The 19,519-nt window shown below is 38.6% G+C and overlaps 3 protein-coding genes across 3 annotated transcripts; 2 read left to right on the forward strand and 1 right to left on the reverse strand.

Moving 5' to 3' along the window:
• Window positions 1–532: 532 nt before the first annotated feature.
• On the reverse strand, window positions 533–11,127 carry ptdss1b (phosphatidylserine synthase 1b). Its single transcript, XM_080862406.1, has 13 exons — window positions 10,822–11,127; window positions 10,639–10,730; window positions 9,823–9,867; window positions 9,616–9,740; window positions 9,143–9,301; window positions 6,824–6,975; window positions 6,290–6,431; window positions 5,255–5,367; window positions 5,031–5,096; window positions 4,053–4,152; window positions 3,773–3,832; window positions 2,615–2,693; window positions 533–2,084 (listed from the first exon to the last, which is right to left on the reverse strand). The coding sequence occupies exons 1-13, from the start codon at window positions 10,998–11,000 to the stop codon at window positions 1,987–1,989; spliced, it is 1,410 nt and encodes a 469-aa protein (XP_080718532.1). The 5' UTR covers window positions 11,001–11,127; the 3' UTR covers window positions 533–1,986.
• A 222-nt stretch (window positions 11,128–11,349) lies between these two features.
• mterf3 (mitochondrial transcription termination factor 3) lies at window positions 11,350–16,187 on the forward strand. The gene is made up of 8 exons (XM_080862558.1): window positions 11,350–11,426; window positions 12,268–12,641; window positions 12,737–12,889; window positions 12,993–13,182; window positions 14,490–14,637; window positions 14,739–14,810; window positions 14,896–15,057; window positions 15,164–16,187. The coding sequence occupies exons 2-8, from the start codon at window positions 12,275–12,277 to the stop codon at window positions 15,356–15,358; spliced, it is 1,287 nt and encodes a 428-aa protein (XP_080718684.1). The 5' UTR covers window positions 11,350–11,426; window positions 12,268–12,274; the 3' UTR covers window positions 15,359–16,187.
• A 774-nt stretch (window positions 16,188–16,961) lies between these two features.
• uqcrb (ubiquinol-cytochrome c reductase binding protein) lies at window positions 16,962–19,421 on the forward strand. The gene is made up of 4 exons (XM_080863623.1): window positions 16,962–17,019; window positions 18,010–18,078; window positions 18,197–18,363; window positions 19,214–19,421. Exons 1-4 carry the CDS (start codon window positions 17,001–17,003, stop codon window positions 19,289–19,291), a joined length of 333 nt encoding a protein of 110 aa, XP_080719749.1. The 5' UTR covers window positions 16,962–17,000; the 3' UTR covers window positions 19,292–19,421.
• Window positions 19,422–19,519: the final 98 nt, after the last annotated feature.

The raw sequence follows: 19,519 nt of genomic DNA on the forward strand, positions 1-19,519 counted from the left end.
AAAGGTGATCTAAGTGACCTTGAACATGACATGGTTATTGATGCCAAAAAAGTATGAATATTTCAGAAGCTGCTGATCTACTGGGAGATTTTCTTGTAAGTGGCCGTTCTCTGGTCCGTGATGTCAGAGGTCAGAGGATAATGCCGAGATTTCAACGAGCCACTTAAAAGGCAAGATGCATGTAGAAGAGCATCTCTGAATACAACACACCAAGTTTTAAAGCAGAAGAGCACACAAGGTGCTGCTCATGTCCGCTAAGAGCAGGACGAATCTATGTAACAAAAGGTTAAAGAAGCTCTGAAGGCAACCCAATACTAGAAACATGCAAGTAATAAAATGGCAGTTGAATATAGCTTTGCACTCACAAAATGTGTTGTAGAAAGCCATAGATATTTCAAGTACCCAGGGAAATTGTTCCTTTAAAATGTCAACAAAAGAACTGTAAAATTAATGTTTGTTGTCCTCTTGTTGTTGTTGTTGTTGTTTTGAGGGACACAGAGAACAATGAAATAAAAAAACATGAAAAAAAGACTACATTTATTTAATTTTTGTTTTAATTATGTGTACAAAAACAGTTCAGCCATTCAAATCCTTCATGGGTAGTAACATGTCATGCACTGTTTGCTGTGTTGTCTGCAGTTGAAACTCAATACATTAAAATAATCAGTGAAGAAAGTTAGCACTGAAATTAAAACTAACACTAAATGAAAGCTTATTCTACACATTTAACAGCTTATTTAAAGTAATCACATGTTGTATTATTAATGTCACATTTAGTCAATCCAGATCATAAAAAAATGCATTAAAAAAGATCTTTTTACACAAATATTGAGCCACTGAATGTCACAGTTCTGTGTTGGGTACATCACACATTCATACACAGCATCACACATCTAAAAAAACTTTAATAAAGGAACAGCTGGTTAAGTAATTCTTACACTCGTTTAAAACATAGACAAAGTATATTTCCTGCTGATGCTGTTTTGATTGAAGAAACTTATAGACAGTAAATGCACCAGCATCATATAACCGTAAAAATATTAAACTGACAACATTAATAATCATCATCATCAAATCATCACAGAATCAACCCATCTACAACTCTTAAACCCAACAGTAATTGAGATCTTTAGTGTTTCTTAAAGCTATTAAGGTCAGTAAATAAAAACACACCAGTTAAAAAGGTTTAGTGCAAATAGTCTACATGAGTGTTGTACAGCAGCGGTCGCCAACCTTTTTTGCGCCACGGACCGGTTTATGCCCGACAATATTTTCACGGACCGGCCTTTAAGGTGTCGCGGATAAATACAACAAAATAAAACTAGTACCGGTACTGAAAAAAAGATTTATTTATAACACGTGTGAAAAGACCCAAGAAAACCGAGTTAACGATAAAAACGATAACAAAATAACGCTGAAAACCGATAAATACCCTGAAAACCATACATTTCACACCTGAGCCTCAACTCTTGCGGCCCGGTACCAAACAACTCACGGACCGGTACCGGTCTGAGACCTGGGGGTTGGGGACCGCTGTTGTACAGGATGGTGGGTGTGGACTGGTTGGTACACCCCTCACTTGACAACATTATTCCAGTGTTTAAAAACAATATTGGTTGTGGAATGACACAGACTGCTGTTACAGTCCAAATAAGGCACCATTTTCTCTCAAACTCCAGCACATATTACCTCATTACTTAAGTTTATTTAGAAACGTCTTTGACATTTAATAGAAAAGAAATTCAATCAAACTTTAAGCCTGCTGTCGTGTTCTGGCCTCCCACACCTTTAGAAGTTCAAACGGTTTATCAAGTAACACCGATATGATTTCTGGAATCTACTTTTTGGGGATTAATTGCACCAATGATGCAACTTACAATATTAATTAAATCCATCCACATAGTGCATACTGTATTCCTCTTGGTAAGCGCATCATTTCCTCATCCTCCTCCACAGAGGTCACAAATATTCAGTATCAGTTGTTGCTTATTGTCTCTTTCCTCCTTGACCATTTACAAATCTGTTCCTGCCTGCAGCTCTCCTCCGTTTTGCAGGCTGCACAGTTCTTGAGGAATATTCCTGAGCTGTGGAGCAAAGAGACACAAGACATGATAAACATTTGAGATGGAGTTTAGTGAAACGTTGTCATCAATCTGCATGTTATGAGACTGAGACTTCAACATTATGCACTCCACACTGTATATAAATGCCACTTGTTTTGCACATATTCAACTCTGTATATTTTATATATTTTATTATTATTATTATTATTATTTTATTTTATTTTTTTACTATTTAATTTGTAAAAATGTGTACACACACACACACACACACACACACACACACACACACACACACACACACACACACACACACGTAGGAAAATATTTAGTATACACATCCAGAAATGCATACACTATTATATATTGTACATATATTTATTAGTTTCAGGTTGGCCATTCTTGTATTTTGCTCGTTTGTGTTGTTATGTTTGCACATCTCTGTTGCTTGTGGGGCTCGCACACAAGAATTTCACTCGCATGTGCTGTGCCAGTGTGCCTGCACATGTGATGTGACAATAAAAAGTGATTTGATTTGATTTGATTTGACTGACCTGCAGCACCATCTGTGATGAAACCACATGAGTCAATAACACTCCTGTCATTGCAGTCGTGCCTTTGCAGAGAATTTCTCTGCCAACAAAAAGAAAACCAGAGTCACAAACACAAACAGTCTGTACAACTCACTCGCTCAAAACACTGCTCCGGCTTGGTTCAAAATATACAGACGGTTTCAGAGTCCTAGTTTTCTGCATCCATGCTCACCGTCATATTCTAATGGTGGTGCTGTGCCATGCTTACACACAGGGCACTTAGAAACAGTTAACTGTTGACATTAATGCTAACGCCAGAGGGGTGCACCGTGAAGGGAGATTAATGGCACAGTGAGCTATATCGAGGTTAAAGTCAAAGTTTTCTGTGTCAAGAAAGTGACTCTGTTTTGGCTAAATCACCATGGTAACTCATGCTGCACACATAACCTGGTCAGGAGCAGAGTTTTAATTTAAAATAATCAAGAAATGCTTTTCACTGATTCTTTTTTCTTTTTTTAAACATCATATCCATGTGATAAAGATCCTCTGCTGGGTAAATACATCTAATATGTGCAGCTTGTTAAGCCGTAGCTTACTAACACCACCGAACGTGCAGCTAAAAAGTTGAAGCAGTGCATTTTTACTGGGATTTGCATGTGTTCAGTTGGCGATGGAGGAAAAAATTAATATAAATGTTTTTATATTGGGTTCTGATGCTTACACAGCAGCACTGAGATTCACTCAGTATTAAAATAAACTTGATGTATTGACGAGAGTCAAATTTTAAAGCTATTTAACTTTGTTTTATTTATATGTTGTTGTCATTTATATATACTGTTTAATCATCATCATCATCATCGGAAAATAATCTCTGACTGGAGTAGCTGGCACTGAAAGAGATCACTTTGTGCAGAAGAAGCGTCATGTGAAACATTAAACGGCCCTTTTTATGTAAATTTGCACATAACCTTGAAGCAGAAAGCCCGGCTTAACAGAAAGGTTGATAACCACCACTGTGATACCTGCTGTGTGTGACTGGGATTTTAGGTTTTACCTCTTAAGCTTTCTTTGTAGTACATCCCTCTGTTCTATTCCACAGACGGAGGTTTCTACTATCACAAGCAAACCAAAACCTCTAGAAACATTTAAGTAAGCAAGCAGCCCAAGGCCCCATCTCACCTTCACTTTCTTTTGCTCATACCACACCATCCCATATAAGCACAGGAGCGTGATGAGTGCCTGGAAGGAAAAGTATGCAAAAAATGAGTCTGCTTAAAGAAAAAAGAAAATATAATCTGCTACTCCTGTAAAAACCACAGATAATATTTGTTCAGCACATCAGATGCAACATCCTGCAACATCTACCTTATTAATCACTTATTTTCAATCTGTTTTAATAATCAATTACTGTAGGTGACACATATCATTTAATTATAAATGCTCACTTGTCTTTTCTTACCAGACACAGCAGCCACAGGAGCACGTAGCGAATTTGTGTCTTGGAAAACAAGTCATGACCAAATTTTACACAAGCAAGCGCCTCCAGGAAAGCGATGGCTCTTAAAGAGAAATAGAGAATAAAACAGAAATGATGTGTTTGATCTGAATGATTCAAAAACAGACATCTGTATTCAACAATGGCCCCCTCTCTTGGCCATGCCTTTACACTGCGCTAAAATGCCTCTATTGATGCATGAGACTCTAAATGGATGTTGTCCATGTTACTGTTCCCACAGTATTAAGAAGCATAACTGATATTCATTCAGCACACTGTGCAGTGGGAAACTCTTTCATTTTTAAAGGTTACACTGCAGGGGTGAACCTCAGACAAGAGAGCAGCATCAGCGTTAAGTTGCTGACGGAGAGTGTGCCGGTCTCGTTGCTATAGTAACCGGAGCAGACTAAGGACATCAGCACCTTTGTGTCTGAGAGGACTACATGATGTTATGAATTTCAATTGACATGAAGCTACACTGTTATAAAAATGAATCCAAAAGGTTTAAATAAAGATTCAAACTGTAGTCTAATGCGACAGCTTGACACCCGTGCTTCGTGGCCTGATTTGATTATGGTTAAGCTGGCGCCAGTAGCAGGAACTGTCCATTTACTCTCTGGTTGAAAATGAGCGAAAGCTTTGTTTTATGTGCTGTTCAACAATAGATTTCAACCATAAACAGAATTAGATGAGTAGTATGTGACACTTGTTACAATGTTACTTTGAATTTGCTCTGTTAAAACCAGTGTGGTGACAGCTTCTGCAAAGCATGCAAATAACTAATAAAAAAAGATTTAAGCCAATTTTACATAATGACAAAGGAAATGGACAAGCTATGGCTCTAGCTACAATTTTTAATTTTTACATTTTTTAAAACATCATCTGAAGATACTCTTAGATAAAGAAAATGCTTAAATTGACAGTAAAAAAAAAGATACTCACCCAAAAACCCAACACTGTGTGCCAACTCGCTTACACTGAGTGTCTGTCAGGTAAGCATAATATTGTCTAAAAAACAAACAAACCCCAAAATCAGTAAGCAAACATTAACACAGCATCCTCACAGACGTGTATTTAGTAGGTACAACCTGAATAAGACCGCATAACATTGTAATTACCACTGCTCAAAGATTGATAAGTGATGTAAATTTGAGGTTTAATCATACCGTACAGTGGGTGCAGTGATGACTCCGATGAGGAGGATACGACACCAGCTGAGAGGGTGAGAGGCCTGGAAGACGAAGATGTGCTTGAGGAAGAATGTGTTCAGCTCTGTCAGCTGTGGAAATAAAGATGTGTAAGACAAAGAGGATTTCACAGGAAGTGTTGCTTATGTACAGTGAGGGTATTACTGAACATATGATTCTTCAAATGAACGATATTCAACGGACACATTAGTGAATTGATCAATGGCTCGCTATTTTGCAAGTACAACCCCGATTCCAAAAAACTTGGGAAGGGGTGTAAAATGCAATTATTTAATAAACCCATATTTAATTCCCCCCAAAACAAGGAAAATATATCAAACTAAGAAAATGGGCCATTTTAAGAACAAGTGAAGTTTTTTTTATTTCTTTTATCTCAAAAATGTTTCTCCATGTGTACCACTGTGTACCATCCACTCTTCTTTTAACAACAGTCTGTAAACGTCAGTGAACCGAGGATAGCTTTCCTATCTGATGTAGGATGCTCAACAGTCTTGGGTGTTCTTTGTTTAGTTTTTTTCTTTCTTGATGCTCCAAATGTCTTCAGTTTGTGAAAGGTCTGGACTGCAGGTAGACCAAAGCCAGGCTCTTGTCTGCAGTGTTTAGCATTGTCTCGCTGTAATATGAGAGGCCTTCCTTAAAAAATACATCTGAGCCACTAGTTTCGCCTTTGTTTTTTGTGTGGTCAGGTTTTTTTTATTTATTTATTTAAATTTGTTGAGCAGTTAGTGTGGATATATGTTTAGTTGCTATTTTTGGCTTTAGTTTAGTTTTATTCATTTGACCTCTTCTAAGGGTCCTGTCTTTTTTGTTCATTTTGTATATTTTTGCATTTTTGGGCATAAATAAAACATTTGATATCTTTTTTTATGTTCTACTGTGAATAAAATATAGATTTATGAGATTTGCAAATCATTGCATTCTGTTTTTAGTTTTTACAAAGCACCCAAACTTTTTAGAACTGAGTTTGTGTTTCTGAATCACGGTACACCCTACCTGCCACAGGATCATAAAGACATAAATGCCTGCAAGCCTCTGGAATGATGATTTTGGATCAAACCAGCGCACGAAGGTCCAGCTGGCTGGAGTGAACTGAAGCACAGCTCGCTTTATCTTCCCTGTGGTAGTGTGGATTTCCCTGGACAGAAACAGTGTATTGTGTCAGGGTTGCACTCATAATACAGAGATCTACTCATGTTTGAAACATTAAACATTTGAACATTATTCAAGGTGAACAAAAAGAAACCAATTGTTCTCCCTGTGGTCAATTATGTGAAAAATATCTCTGAATGTAAATCATTTGAGAACAAAAAGGGAAACAAGAACGCCAGGAAGTTGAATGATTAAGGTTTATTGATAAAGGTTTTAGAGGAATTCCAGAGATGCTTTTTTTTGGCTTTTAGGAATTTAAAAAGACAACTTTGTCTTACACATATTATATCTCTTATCATATTATTAGATTGTTTCAGCTGTTTCTAATGTTCATGGCAATTCTTTTACATATGGGAAAAAAGAGAAGAAAATACTGACTTGATGCTGGCCCAGCGATACGTCCTCATCTCCAGAAAACGGCAGACGGTCATTCCCAGCCAGATGCCTCCTCCATTACACAACAGTATGTCGAGTATCACCTGATCCCACCAGCACTCCGCAAAGTTTGGTAGAAGGTGCATGAAGAAGAGCTGTGACCAAACATGGGACATGAGTTAATATACAGTCAGCGAAATAGAAATTACAGCTTTTTACAGTTCTAAGGTTTATATAAGAGAACAAAGTCCATCTGGTCCCTATCGGGTTCCAAAATAATTTAAATATAAACTGATGGATAACAACACATAATAATTTATACTGCGTTATTCTTTATTGAACTAAAAAATTGTCAAAATGCAGAAGTAGTATGCAAAAATTATTCACCAGGTTGTTGAACCACCTTCAGCAGCAATAACTGGAACTACTCGTTTTCATCAGTCTCACACAACATTGTCGAGGAATTCTAACACAGTCTTCTATGTAGTGTTACTTTGGTTCATTGAGGTTTGCGGGCATATGCTTACGCACAGCTCGCCATGCCATTGCAACACAACGATTAGTTTCCTTTTCAGCCGTTCTGTTTTAGATTTGTTCCTCTGCTTGTCCTGTTGTATGAGCCAGTTTAAGCCAAGCTTTATCTCTCAGACAGATGGTCTCACATTTGACTCTAGAATACTTTAATATACAGAAGAGTTCAGGGCCGCCTCAATGACTGCGGGTGTCCAGAACCTGTGGCAGCAAAAAGAGCGCAAATCATTACCCCTCCACCACCAATGCTTGACAGCATGAGGTGTTTGTGGCGATATGTTGTGTTTGGTTCTCTCGAGATGTGGAGCTGTGGATTCTGGCCAGACATGTTCACTTAGGTGTCATCTGTCTAAAGGACGTAGGGTTTCCTTTACAGTGCCTAAGAACTGCACGAAGGCACTGTTGTATGCAAATCGTGTGTACAAATGTTTCACAGGAAAATCTGTAGTTGATGAGTATTTTCATACCTCAAATTGCTCATACTATAGGCAGAAATGTAGAAGTCCCTCTGATCATGCGTACAACCAAATCACAGCCTGTCTGACTTGGAAATTTAAACACAAGTCTTTGAAATTGACATAACTACTGCTACTAATTATGACAATAAAACTATGGTTACAGTTTTCCAAAACACCATAAGCTACAAAATGTTCAGAACTACAACAAAAAATGCACATAAAGAAAACAAAATATGTAAAATGGGAAAAATGGAAAGGTCTAAGCGTTAACCTTCCATTTTCTTCAGCTTATCTGGGGACGCGTCATGAAGGCTAAGCCTAGGCAGAGCAGCCCAGCCCAGGCCTCCCAACAGCCCCCTCTTAATTTCCTCAAACTTATCCCAGGGAACACCGAACACTTCACTCTTACACTCGGCTATCTCTTCACCACGACGAACTGGTGTGCTGCGTCCACAATCCCTCTACTTTAAACAAACTCCATTGACCCTTATCTCATCTTATCGTATCTTACATGTTCTCAACTTTCATTAAACATGACTTCTATCATTTCTGGATGTCATCACTTACAGTATAATTTCTTAACAGTATCCCATGGATGCTAGAGAATCTTTTTTTTTTCTGTTGCAGTGAACTCCTCATCTGGGGTTATTCTTTTCACAAGAAAGAATAACTTTTATTGTAGTTTTGTAATTAGTCTTTTTCCACTTGAGCCACAGTGGGTGTCTCAAGGGAAAAGATATTTAGCTCTTCTGCATTATATGAGCCTGAGAGCTTTTAGTAATTTATTTTTAAACCATCGTCATTCCCATGGAAACACTTTGGAAAGCCGTGCCTCTTCTGGCGATAGTAATTTTGAATATGAACTCATTTTTTCTGCAAGGTAAGAATGTTGCCACGTAAATATTCGTTCTTTTTAGAGCGCAGAGGCTTTCTCCTGACAACCCTTCAGACTTTTTCCAGTTGTAAGATTTAACATTTCGCTCTTGTGTTGTTGCAGTTTGTCTGAGCATTGTACATTCAGACCATGGGGTGGATTTGCTGAGACTTCCACTCCTTGGCAACAGTCAAGACCACAGCTTTTGTTATGTGCAAAAAGCCCCTACTGCTATTATACTGTCATAAATGTCTCCCAGACAAACAATCCCTGTTCCCTGCACAGAATAATCTGAAGCACTGTCATTCTCTCGCATGAGCTGGATTACTACAAATGACTGATAATTACTCTTCTGTGACCTTGCAGACTCCCCGCTTTGTGAATATACAGCATGTTTATGACAGATTTGAATACAGGCAGATCAAGCCTGCTGTCATGCAGAGATCACATGAATGTTACCTCAGTGAGTTCCCAGGTTATGCTGATGGTCCAACACAGGCCGTAGCTGCGGATTAGCAAAGCCTTCATGGCCCATCCTCCAAAGTGGCCAAACGCAAAGATGTCAAAGTGGCTCAGGATGCGCTCCCACGTTATCACTGTACAGTTTACAGCATACTCCTGTTAGGGAGAAAACAACAGTAACAATGCTAACAATCACGCTGATCCCTCCTTTTGATTACATCTTTACTGCTACCACAATTACTTTATTTTACTGAAATCTGACTACAGAAGTGTGTATTCACTGGTCAGCAGATTCTCCAAATAGATCATATTATGGAGCATGTAAGAACATCACTACATAGATCATAAAACTTTATTGAAAAAATAAAACAACTATGCGGCATGATTATTCTAAAGCTATCAAAAAATGGCTTTAGAGGATTTTAAGTTTCACTTCAACAGGTTCCAAAAAATGTCAAAGCTATACTTACCATGACATCAGCCTCCCGTTTTGCATAGCGGAGGTTTGGGTCCAGCCAGTACATTAGAGTCTTCACTTGGTCCCAGTTAAGGAAGATAAGGAAGACAAGAAACAGGAAGTAGAGCACACTGAGACCTACCCAACACAGGAGAAAAGTGAGTTAGTGACGATAAGGCTACATGAGAACTGTATCTTAGCAGAAAAGTTAAACACCCACCGAACACCATTCGCCATATTGCAGGGTGTGGCCTAACGAAGGGTCCTGAAATAGAAAGCATCATAAGGTGATTGTACTATTTATAATAAAGTGATCATGGAAAATACAGATCCAATGTTATAAAATTATACTTCTCCACCTTATATACATTTGGTCTCAATCAAATATACAAGCCGATTTCTGAATTTGCAACTTAAAAACAACTGCATTCAGACAAACAAAGATACCCATGAGGCCATGAATGAAATGTCTTTATGGCCCCACATCTCTGATGCATACAACAATACAGGTATGACGATCTGATTAAACAGCTAACTGAGTTTTAACAGGTAATCCTGAGTCTCTAGCTTTAGTTAACAAACTATAAAGAGCTTACTACATTTATTTTAAAGCTACACTTTAATGGTAGTTTATAACATAAAGTATACATATACTAATAAATTAAGACATTCTTACAGTCATTAATCATATTTAGTTATTTCGTGGGTAAAATCTATTTTTTAATCAAGTCTATTCTGGTCTGGCTAAGATGACATATTTGACAGATTTGAATACAGGCAGATCGAGCCATATTTTTAAAATGACAAAAACTGACAGATTTGATTTCATATTTTCCAGTCACCTAATTCAATCAACCAAAAGTCAAAAACTGAAAATACTTGTAGCCAGAAAAGTAGTAACTCCGTAAAAGCGATTAAACTAGTAATTAATCATCAAAGCAGTACTAATGAATCCACTGTTTCAGATCCACACGGTGACTTTATCACACTCGACCATCCACTAAAGGAATGTTATTATGAGTAGTTATTAACTCACCATTAGGAAAGGCCAGGACACTGATGACCAAGAAGAAGAAGACGACTACCAACAAACCGACACGGAGGTTGTTATCTGTGTGTTCATCATCCCTGTCACGGCACAAATTCGGGTGTGAACTAAAACATGAAGCTTTTTAAAACAATTGTAAACAGCAACGTACAATTTCAGCTTGTTATCTACCTGGTGAAGGCAAAGTACATCAGGCTGAGCACAGTGACTGTCAGCAGAGTGATGGTGTGCGGCTTATAGAAGAAGTCAATGGAGATATCCTCCACTTGTTGCTCGTTTATCATTCGGAAATGTAAGTTATAGTTCGCATCGTCCTTCCTCGGTATTCGGGGTCCAATCGTAGCTGCCATGTCGCTGAGACAAATGCCTCCTCCTGAACTTTACCGATGCAAATTTATCCGTGAACACTAAAGTTGTGAAATTATGAGGGGTGATGTAAAAACAGACCAACAATCAGGAACCTTGAAGACGGACTGAACCAAGCCTGATCGTAGGGGCGTGGTATGCCAAAGAGTTTTGTAATACTCCCCAGAGCAAAAGTTATAAACTACAGCAGTGCATTTTTTTAACTGTAGTAATGTTATGTTATGTTTTTAATTTTGTATGTATGACACTTTTTATCTGCTAAATATAAAAAAAGACATCAGGTATGCGTAAAAACACGGCGTTGTGGCACGTCCCATAAAGTGACGTTTACGTGAAGCACTTCCGTTAGCGCGCACGTGAAAATACTTGACATTGCAAGACGGTGAAGAAAATGCTTTGATTCATAAACAGTGAGTAATACAACACTCTATGAACTGACGCTGGATTTAAAGAATTATTATTCTGCTAGCATACAACGATGTAACCGTGTCCAGCTAGCCTCTCGTAGGCTAGCAAATCATTAACCGAGCTATCTGCATAGCTAGCTAATCCGGGGAAAGTATATATTAGTGACTTAAGGTTTTTGTAAATATGAATGACACGAGCATTTCATCTTTGTCTTTTTGAAAAACACACCATCGCGATGAGCAAGGCTGACCGTGACAGTGGTGAACTCCACTGTTGATCCTTTCCCAGTTCTGGCCCACTTGTCAACCAATCAACATTTAACCGATGCACAGTGCCAGTTGAGATTTTAGAGGACTGCACCCAAGCACTTTTGCAATTGGCAATTTTTTAGTGACACGACAGGTCCTTAAGGACCGTCACTTCTTCTTTTGTCCCCCACTTGTCCAGTTTCCTCAGATTTTTTTGTGAGGGCATACTGCAAACTATGCTGAGACATACCTAAAATGTGTAGACACAACACTGGTTCCCTTGAGTCTGCCTTTTTATGGTGGAAGGATTCGTTTGTCCGTGTTTAAATGAGGGAAATAAAAACATTTCTCTGAAGGCCAGATAAAAACAACTTGGCTTAAAATTGGTGAAAAAGCAGCCAATGTCCAAAGAAAACAAAGTGAAAGACCTTCAGAAAGCCTGGAGAACTGTTGCTCAAGACCACTTTAAAAATTACAAGAAAGTCTGGCTACTTGAAAGTAAAATATAAAGGAATGACAATTGACTGAAGACCTTTTCCCACTACTGTATGTTGCATGGTATGCCTCTAAAATATGTCATGTTCATTTCTTACAGAATAACCATGGCCTCTACTTGTGCACAGCTGTGTCTAAGAGGCACAGGTCCTCTTTACTCTAAGACGGTGAGCAGTACCTGGCAGTATTACACTCGGGTTCAGCAGCGGATTAAGGTGACAAGAGTACCAACAAAAGTTATTAGTGGATTATCGATCAGGGGGAATCACACAACAGCAACAACGCTGACAAGACTGAGGTGGAAACAACAGATTTGCTTCTACAGTGACTCAGCAGCTAAATATCTGACAAACGAGGCAAAGGAAGGCACGAATACACAAGAGCTGTCAAGAACTAAAGTTGGAGCACACAAGACCTCACTGTTACCAACCAGAGATGCTGCACTAACTACTGAAAATAGTCATATATCATTAGGTAGGTAGTAGTTTGCTGCTGTGATTGTTCATTAATTTAAAGGGTTTTTTGTATCACGTTGGAATCTTCTCATCTGTAATTTCTTTATCAAGCAGATTTGGATCCTGTGGCTCAGCCTTCAGCTTTAGAAGAGATCAGTGATGAAGAGGCCATCAGTATATCTGTTCCCTCTGCCATCCCTCCAGCCTCCACCACTCTTAGAGATTATGTCGATAAGTCTGAGACGCTTAGCAAGTTGGTACAACTAGGTAATCAAAATAACCACTTTGGAATCACAGTAAAACCTCATCTTCAAAATCTGAACTCAAATGTTATTATTTCAAATCATTCACCCACCCCTTCTCATTGCAGGGGTGAACTTGTGGAAGCTGGAAAAAAGGCCTAATGTAGGCTCCATGCTGCTGAGGCTCAACTTCAACACAGATGTGACCCCGCGGTTACTGTTTCTCAAAGACATCGGCGTGGAGGACTCTCGCTTCGGCTATATTATCTCACACAACCCCTTCATTCTCACTGAGAGTTTGGAAAACCTACAAGCCAGGTAGCTCAAAGGCATCTTAATGAAAAGCTTTACATGTCGAGGATCTTTATTGTAACATAAATGTGTCTGATGTGATTAAGTAAACCCATGAAATTTAAAAAATCTTATCTGATTTTGATTTTGCCTGATCTCCCTCTAAAAGTCATCTTCTCTTGTACATCTGGACCACTTTAAGGGCACTGGAGATGTTTTGTTGTTGTTGTTTTGGGTTTTTTTGCTCATGTAATGTCCCATTTTGAGCACCTGTTTTTTTTTTTTTTAACAATTTAACCTCAGACTTGAACAAAGAGCAGACAACAACCTCTGTGTCATACTGACCCATAATGAGGCTCATCACTTGTAATGAGACCTTGTCTGCATAGTATGAAAGCCCGAAGGTCAGGAGCATGATGATGAGGATGCTCGTTGTTGTTTTTAATGTTCAGGACATTGTCCACATGAATTTGTAAACCAGAAACAGGCTGTCAGTGTGAGGTTTAGCTGTGTTGTCTTAAGGTGGCTGATGGAGGACGTTCAGTGGAAACAGCTGGAACTATGGAGTTTTTTGGCCACACTAAAATTATTGGCCCTCACCATCTGCCTATTTGTTAGATTTGCCTCCCTGGAGCTTACTCAAAGTGAAATCCAAGATAATGTTTTGCCATTTTTACATAATGGAGGTGATACAGTGAGCTTTGGCAGTGCAGATTCAAGGGGTCAGAATAGGATGGAACCCGTGAAAGAGAATAGCAGGACCCCCCGGAGCCTAAATGCTGGTGATGGAGAGGAAGGTGGCTTGAATGGAGCTTGAATGATGACAGCTGGAGATGAGGAAGAGGTGGGTTGTGTTATGACATCTGGGAAGAAGAAAAACGGATGGGCAGTGAGGTTTAAACCAAGCAGCGTAAATGCTGATTGGCCTGGAGAAGGCCGGAAGAAGGTGATTGGACTAGACCAGTGATGACAGAAATGGCTCAACAGTGTGGGGAAAGTGGAAGTGATAAAGTTTAGATTTATCCGGCAGCACCTGGAAGTGGACAGATGTGAGGCCATAGATCTTCATTATTGAACTTACTCATATACTTTAGGACCTTCTTGGTCGGGGTTCCAAGCGATGTGAAGTGAAACGATATGTGATGTCAATGGCCTTTCAGCTGTGTCGCTGTAATGACCCCACGCACATTAGGTGGTACTTGATTGTAATAGAAAACTTCTGAAATTGAGTTGAGTTGAGTAGGTACTGCTGGAAAAGAGCTATTTGTGTTCATGTGTTGTGTTACTGTTATGACACTATGAGTGTTCTCTCTCTCTCTCTCTCATTTGTGAAGGGTGAACTACCTCAAGTCAAAGAACTTCAGTTCAGAGACGGTTGCGTCCATGGTGTCCAGAGCTCCTTATCTGCTCAACTTCAGCGTGAACAGGCTGGACAACAGATTGGGTTTTTATCAGCAGCAACTTAGCCTCAGTGCTAACAATGTATGCAGCTATGATTGGAGATATAATATATGAGCCGTGCTATTATGCTTTTGTTATAGTGTGTTATTACAGCTTATAGGTTGTTTTGCATTTCTCCCCAGACACGGAATATTGTAGCTCGTCTTCCCAGGTTACTGTGTGGCAGTTTGGAGCCCGTTAAAGAAAACTTAAAGGTACAGGAAAAACAGGAGACATTATTAGAAGTTGTCAGTTTTCAGATGTGTTGTTCTCAGTAGATTTTGTTGATTTACTCTACAGGTGTGTGAAATAGAGCTTGGCTTTAAGAGAAACGAGATCCAGCACATAGTTCTCGCTGTGCCCAAACTTCTGACTGCCAATAAAAGGAAGCTGACAGAGATATTTGACTTCATCCACAACACCATGAAAGTACCCCACCACCTTATCACCAAGTTCCCACAGGTAGGCCTCTCTTGCGCTCATATTTTCAAGTTTTAAAGTACTATGAACTGATTTTCTTTGGCTGTTTTGAGGAATTCTAACTCCAGTATCTGACATCTTTTTCCAGGTCCTCAATTCCAAGTATTTGCGCCTCAGAGAGCGCCACCTTTTCCTCGAGTATCTCGGAAAAGCTCAGTATGATCCAACCCTGCCCAGCTACATCTCTCTGGACCGCTTGGTGTCTTTGCCAGATGAGACGTTTTGCACTGAGTTGGCTTTGGCCACACTGGAAGATTTTTATTTATTCCAAAAGACACTTTGATTTTTCACCAACAGCCACATCAGTTATGTGCCAACATTAAAATATAAACATGGAGCATCAAAAGAGCTTGAAATGAACTGTTTTGTAAATATAATGATATATTAAATAGTAATGTTTAAAGTAAATGGACTGATTCTTACATAGTGCTTTTCTACTCTATTTGAGCACTCACAACACAACTTGCCTCATTCACCCATTCACACCCATTCATGCAAGCAGTTTTTGCTCTTTCAGCCGCAGCAATTGCATAATACAATCATGCAGCTATTTAAATTATCTAAGTTGCATCCAATATTTTTCTGGTCGGGTACCGAAAACCAACATGGGAAATCTGCAATTACCTAAATGGGTTTTCCTTTTCTCATTTGAAAAGCTTGATTGTGAAAGATTCAAATTGCTGATGTCCGCAGTTTTAACTTTGGATGAAATAATAAACTATTTCACACATGCTTTAGAATGAGCAACCATTACTGAATGAAACTTTGAAATTATAAGGACATTTTTAATCTAAATAGGTATTTTTGTCATCCATTCATTTATAAAATCATAATAGTTATTTGGGTTGTGTGTGTGTGTTGTTTTTTTGTTTTTTTTTAATGTTGGATAAGTACAACTCTATTCCTTAATTGACCTCTGTGGATTTGAGCACCTGGCAAACATCATGCAAACTTCCTTTTAATTTTAAAATTTTAATTTTTGGTTCTGATCAGCTCCATTTATTAATATTTTTAATTCCTCAGGAATACTCATAAACACTGAGGTCCTGGTATATGCAAACTTCTGTCTGGATCCTTACAAAACAAAGATGTGGAGCAATGTTAATAATTTTTGGGAACACTTTAAAAAAAAAAAATTACCAGTTTCCGATACCATTGTTGTAAACAGTATTCTCTTAAAAATAACAATACGTTAACAACACTTACTGGACTTGTGGAGTTATTTTAAAATCCTAAGAGACTTGTAAACATCTGAAGAAAAATATTCTTTAATCATAGATGCAGACTCATGCAGAAATATTGAAATTTATTTTAAATTTCATTTTGTAGAGTGAGAACAGACAGATGGGATTCTCAAAGTCAGTCAGTTTCTCTGGGTCTGACACAGAAACAGCACACAGTTTTGGGAAGAAGCCATTTTCTTTCTTCTTCGTAATTTTAAGGTCCTCGGACTTTTATGTATTATTGTAAACAGATACAGCTGGCTCAGACATTAATGGAGTTTCAGATGGAGGTTCCTCACAGGGAACATCAGGCATTATTTATACAGTAGTTACACTGATTTACGCTTTATCTTCCTGAGACCCAGCCTGTTCATTATGTCCTCTGTAGTGGACAAAAAACTGTAAGATACTTTTTTTTCCTTGTTTCCCAGGAGGATATTTATACTGCATTGATAACTATTTATACTGTATTATATTGTTTTATATTATGTATACTGTATTATCCCGATTTATAATTTATTTATACTATATTTTTACTGTATTTATTCAGTGTTTACGCTGATTTAAAGTGTATTTACACATTTTTAAACAAAATTTCCGCTGTCCGTGAACGTCGGACCTTACGATAGCGTGACGTCTGATAAAGTTACTTTTGAACGCATCTTTACCCACAACCCACCGCGTTCCTTCTCAGCGATAAACATGGCGACGAGGGCACCAGGTAAATTAACCCCTATCCTTTTTCATATTTCCAGGTTATGCTCGTTAATCCTCCCGTTTTTAACCTGTGGTCAGATCTGTTTTATTCTCTTGCTCACAGCAGGTCGTTATGTTTACTTTGTCAGTATAATTAGGCCTTCCGGTGCCTTTGACTAGTCTGTGTCCTCTAGTGTCCCCGTGCTAGCTGATGCTAACGGGTGCTGGTCAGCTAGCGTTAGCTTAGCGCTCTCCAGTGCTGGTAAAATAAGATAAATGGTATTAAACAAAGACCTCCATCCTGTTGCGCAATAATAAAAACTGTGTTTTACTAAATGACTGATGTAGAGCTCAGCCGTCGTTTGGAGTTAAATGTAAGAAATCAACCAAACTGCTGTTAGCTCATTGCTTATGGAGGTTAAAGTTTGTTTTCTTCAGTGAATAGTTACGTCTGTCTCACAATGACATCTGAGTGGTCGTAGTTGAATGGTTGTTGTCTGATATTCATACACCACATTTGACTAATTGCCTCTTATAAGATGACATATACTTTATGTTGGGAAATCACTGTTACAGCAGCTCATACTAAAATAGCTCAGTAAGATAAATAAAATATGACAAGATAGATTTCTCCCTGTATTTGTTAACTAAGACATCCATGTTTAACTACTAGGTCTCTGATCAGGTGATCAGTGATTGTTGGTGGTACTTTGGTCCAGGTTAGAGAAAGGAGACTGCTTTTGAGATTGAGGTTCCCTAGATCTGTGACACTACTGATACCATTAAAAAGAAGATTAAGGGCCACCTGTACAGGCTTAATTTTATTTAAACCTATCTATTTATACAGTTATAATTTTCTTATTTTGTATTGTAATGTGCTTCATAACTAAAGTTGACTGACTTAAATATGTATACTAAGTGGCTAGAACACTGTTCTCCTTCTTTCCTTCCATCCTCACTGATCCTGTCTGTTTCTGTCTCTTTCTCATGATTTTTTTTTTCTATTTCTTTACAGCTGCAACAGGAAGGCTCCTGGTTGGCTTCCGTAAATGGTATTACAACATGTGTGGCTTCAACAAACTTGGTAAGGCCAGAATATAATAATTTAAGATGATCAGAGTTCATTAGCTAAAAATGTTGCCAGTTTCGAAGCTTGCTAATGAAAACAGGATTGTCTTGAGCTTGTGGGTTTTCTGTTGCAGGTTTAATGCGTGATGACACGATCCATGAGGACCTGGATGTGAAAGAGGCCCTCAGGAGGCTTCCAGAGAATGTGTACAACGACAGGATGTTCAGGATCAAGAGGGCCCTGGATCTCTCTATGAAGCAGCAGATTCTTCCTAAAAACCAGTGGACAAAATTCGATGAGGTGCTTTCACACAAACAGACTAAATTAGCATTTTCAGTGCAGTGTAAAATGTAGTGTTAATGTTAACATGGATAGATGTAGTATTTTTCTGTTGGTCATTTCATTGGACGTGATTATTTGTTAAGTTTTCCACTGAGGCTTGAGTCATGCAGTCCTAAAGATTTGTCAGCACAGGTCTGGCAGCCACTGTTTGTTTGGGGAAAGTCTGATCCCCTGATTGGTTGTGAGTGGTCTTGGCACTTGGTTTGAAACTGGTAGCCACTGGTTGCTAGGGGCAAGTATGTATTCTGTAACTGGTTGGCGACTGGTTTCTGGAGGGTGTTGGGAGTCCATAGCCTGAAGGTGGTTGCAAAGTGGTGTGCAGTGCTGCTTTGTTGCTAGTAGTTTGCACTTAGGATGCTAACTTGTCTGCAAACTTATAACTAGATAAAAGTTGTGCAACCAATACATTTCAAAAGCCACAGCCTTCATTCTCCTTTCCTGGTATGTATCACACTTTCCTCACTACCAATTGAATAGTTTGCAAATGTTCACAGACAAGTTGTCTTCCCTGCAAACTACTGGCACCAGTTTGCTAGTGACTACTGTAATCATAAGGCTGTTGTTGGTGCAGAACCCTCTCTATGATTGATTTCACCTCTTATCAGTCAGCTGGAATATAGCTGCTGATGAGTCCTAAGTGAATTCTCAGTGTAAGATATGAAATTTTAGTCAAAGTGTGGAAAAGAAAGATAAGTAAACAGAACTATCACAGAGGTTTTTGGAAAAAAAATTATCTTAGTTTAGGGTGGGATTTTTAGCCTTTGCTGATTACTGATGTCATGTATTGTGCCTTGTGTTTTTCCTGCAGGATGTCCACTATCTGACTCCATACCTGGAGGAGGTGATCCGTGAGAGGAAAGAAAAAGAGGAATGGATGAAGAAATAGACCATTCCAGTTCGCAGCTGTTAATCTTAGTCTTCGGTTGGTTCGTGGTCGTCCCCTGGTGTAATATTTAACATGAAATGTAATCTACATATATAACACAGTGCTCATTAAAGAAATGTACATTTTGAAACATGTCTGTCATTTATTTGATATATTGATATGACAAATTACAGTTTCAGAATTACTATAGAAGGATCTGTCACATGTTTCAGTGTTGGGCTGCTTATA

The sequence above is a fragment of the Rhamphochromis sp. 'chilingali' genome (assembly GCF_963969265.1).
Source record: "Rhamphochromis sp. 'chilingali' genome assembly, chromosome: 17".
Taxonomy (NCBI): domain Eukaryota; kingdom Metazoa; phylum Chordata; class Actinopteri; order Cichliformes; family Cichlidae; genus Rhamphochromis; species Rhamphochromis sp. 'chilingali'.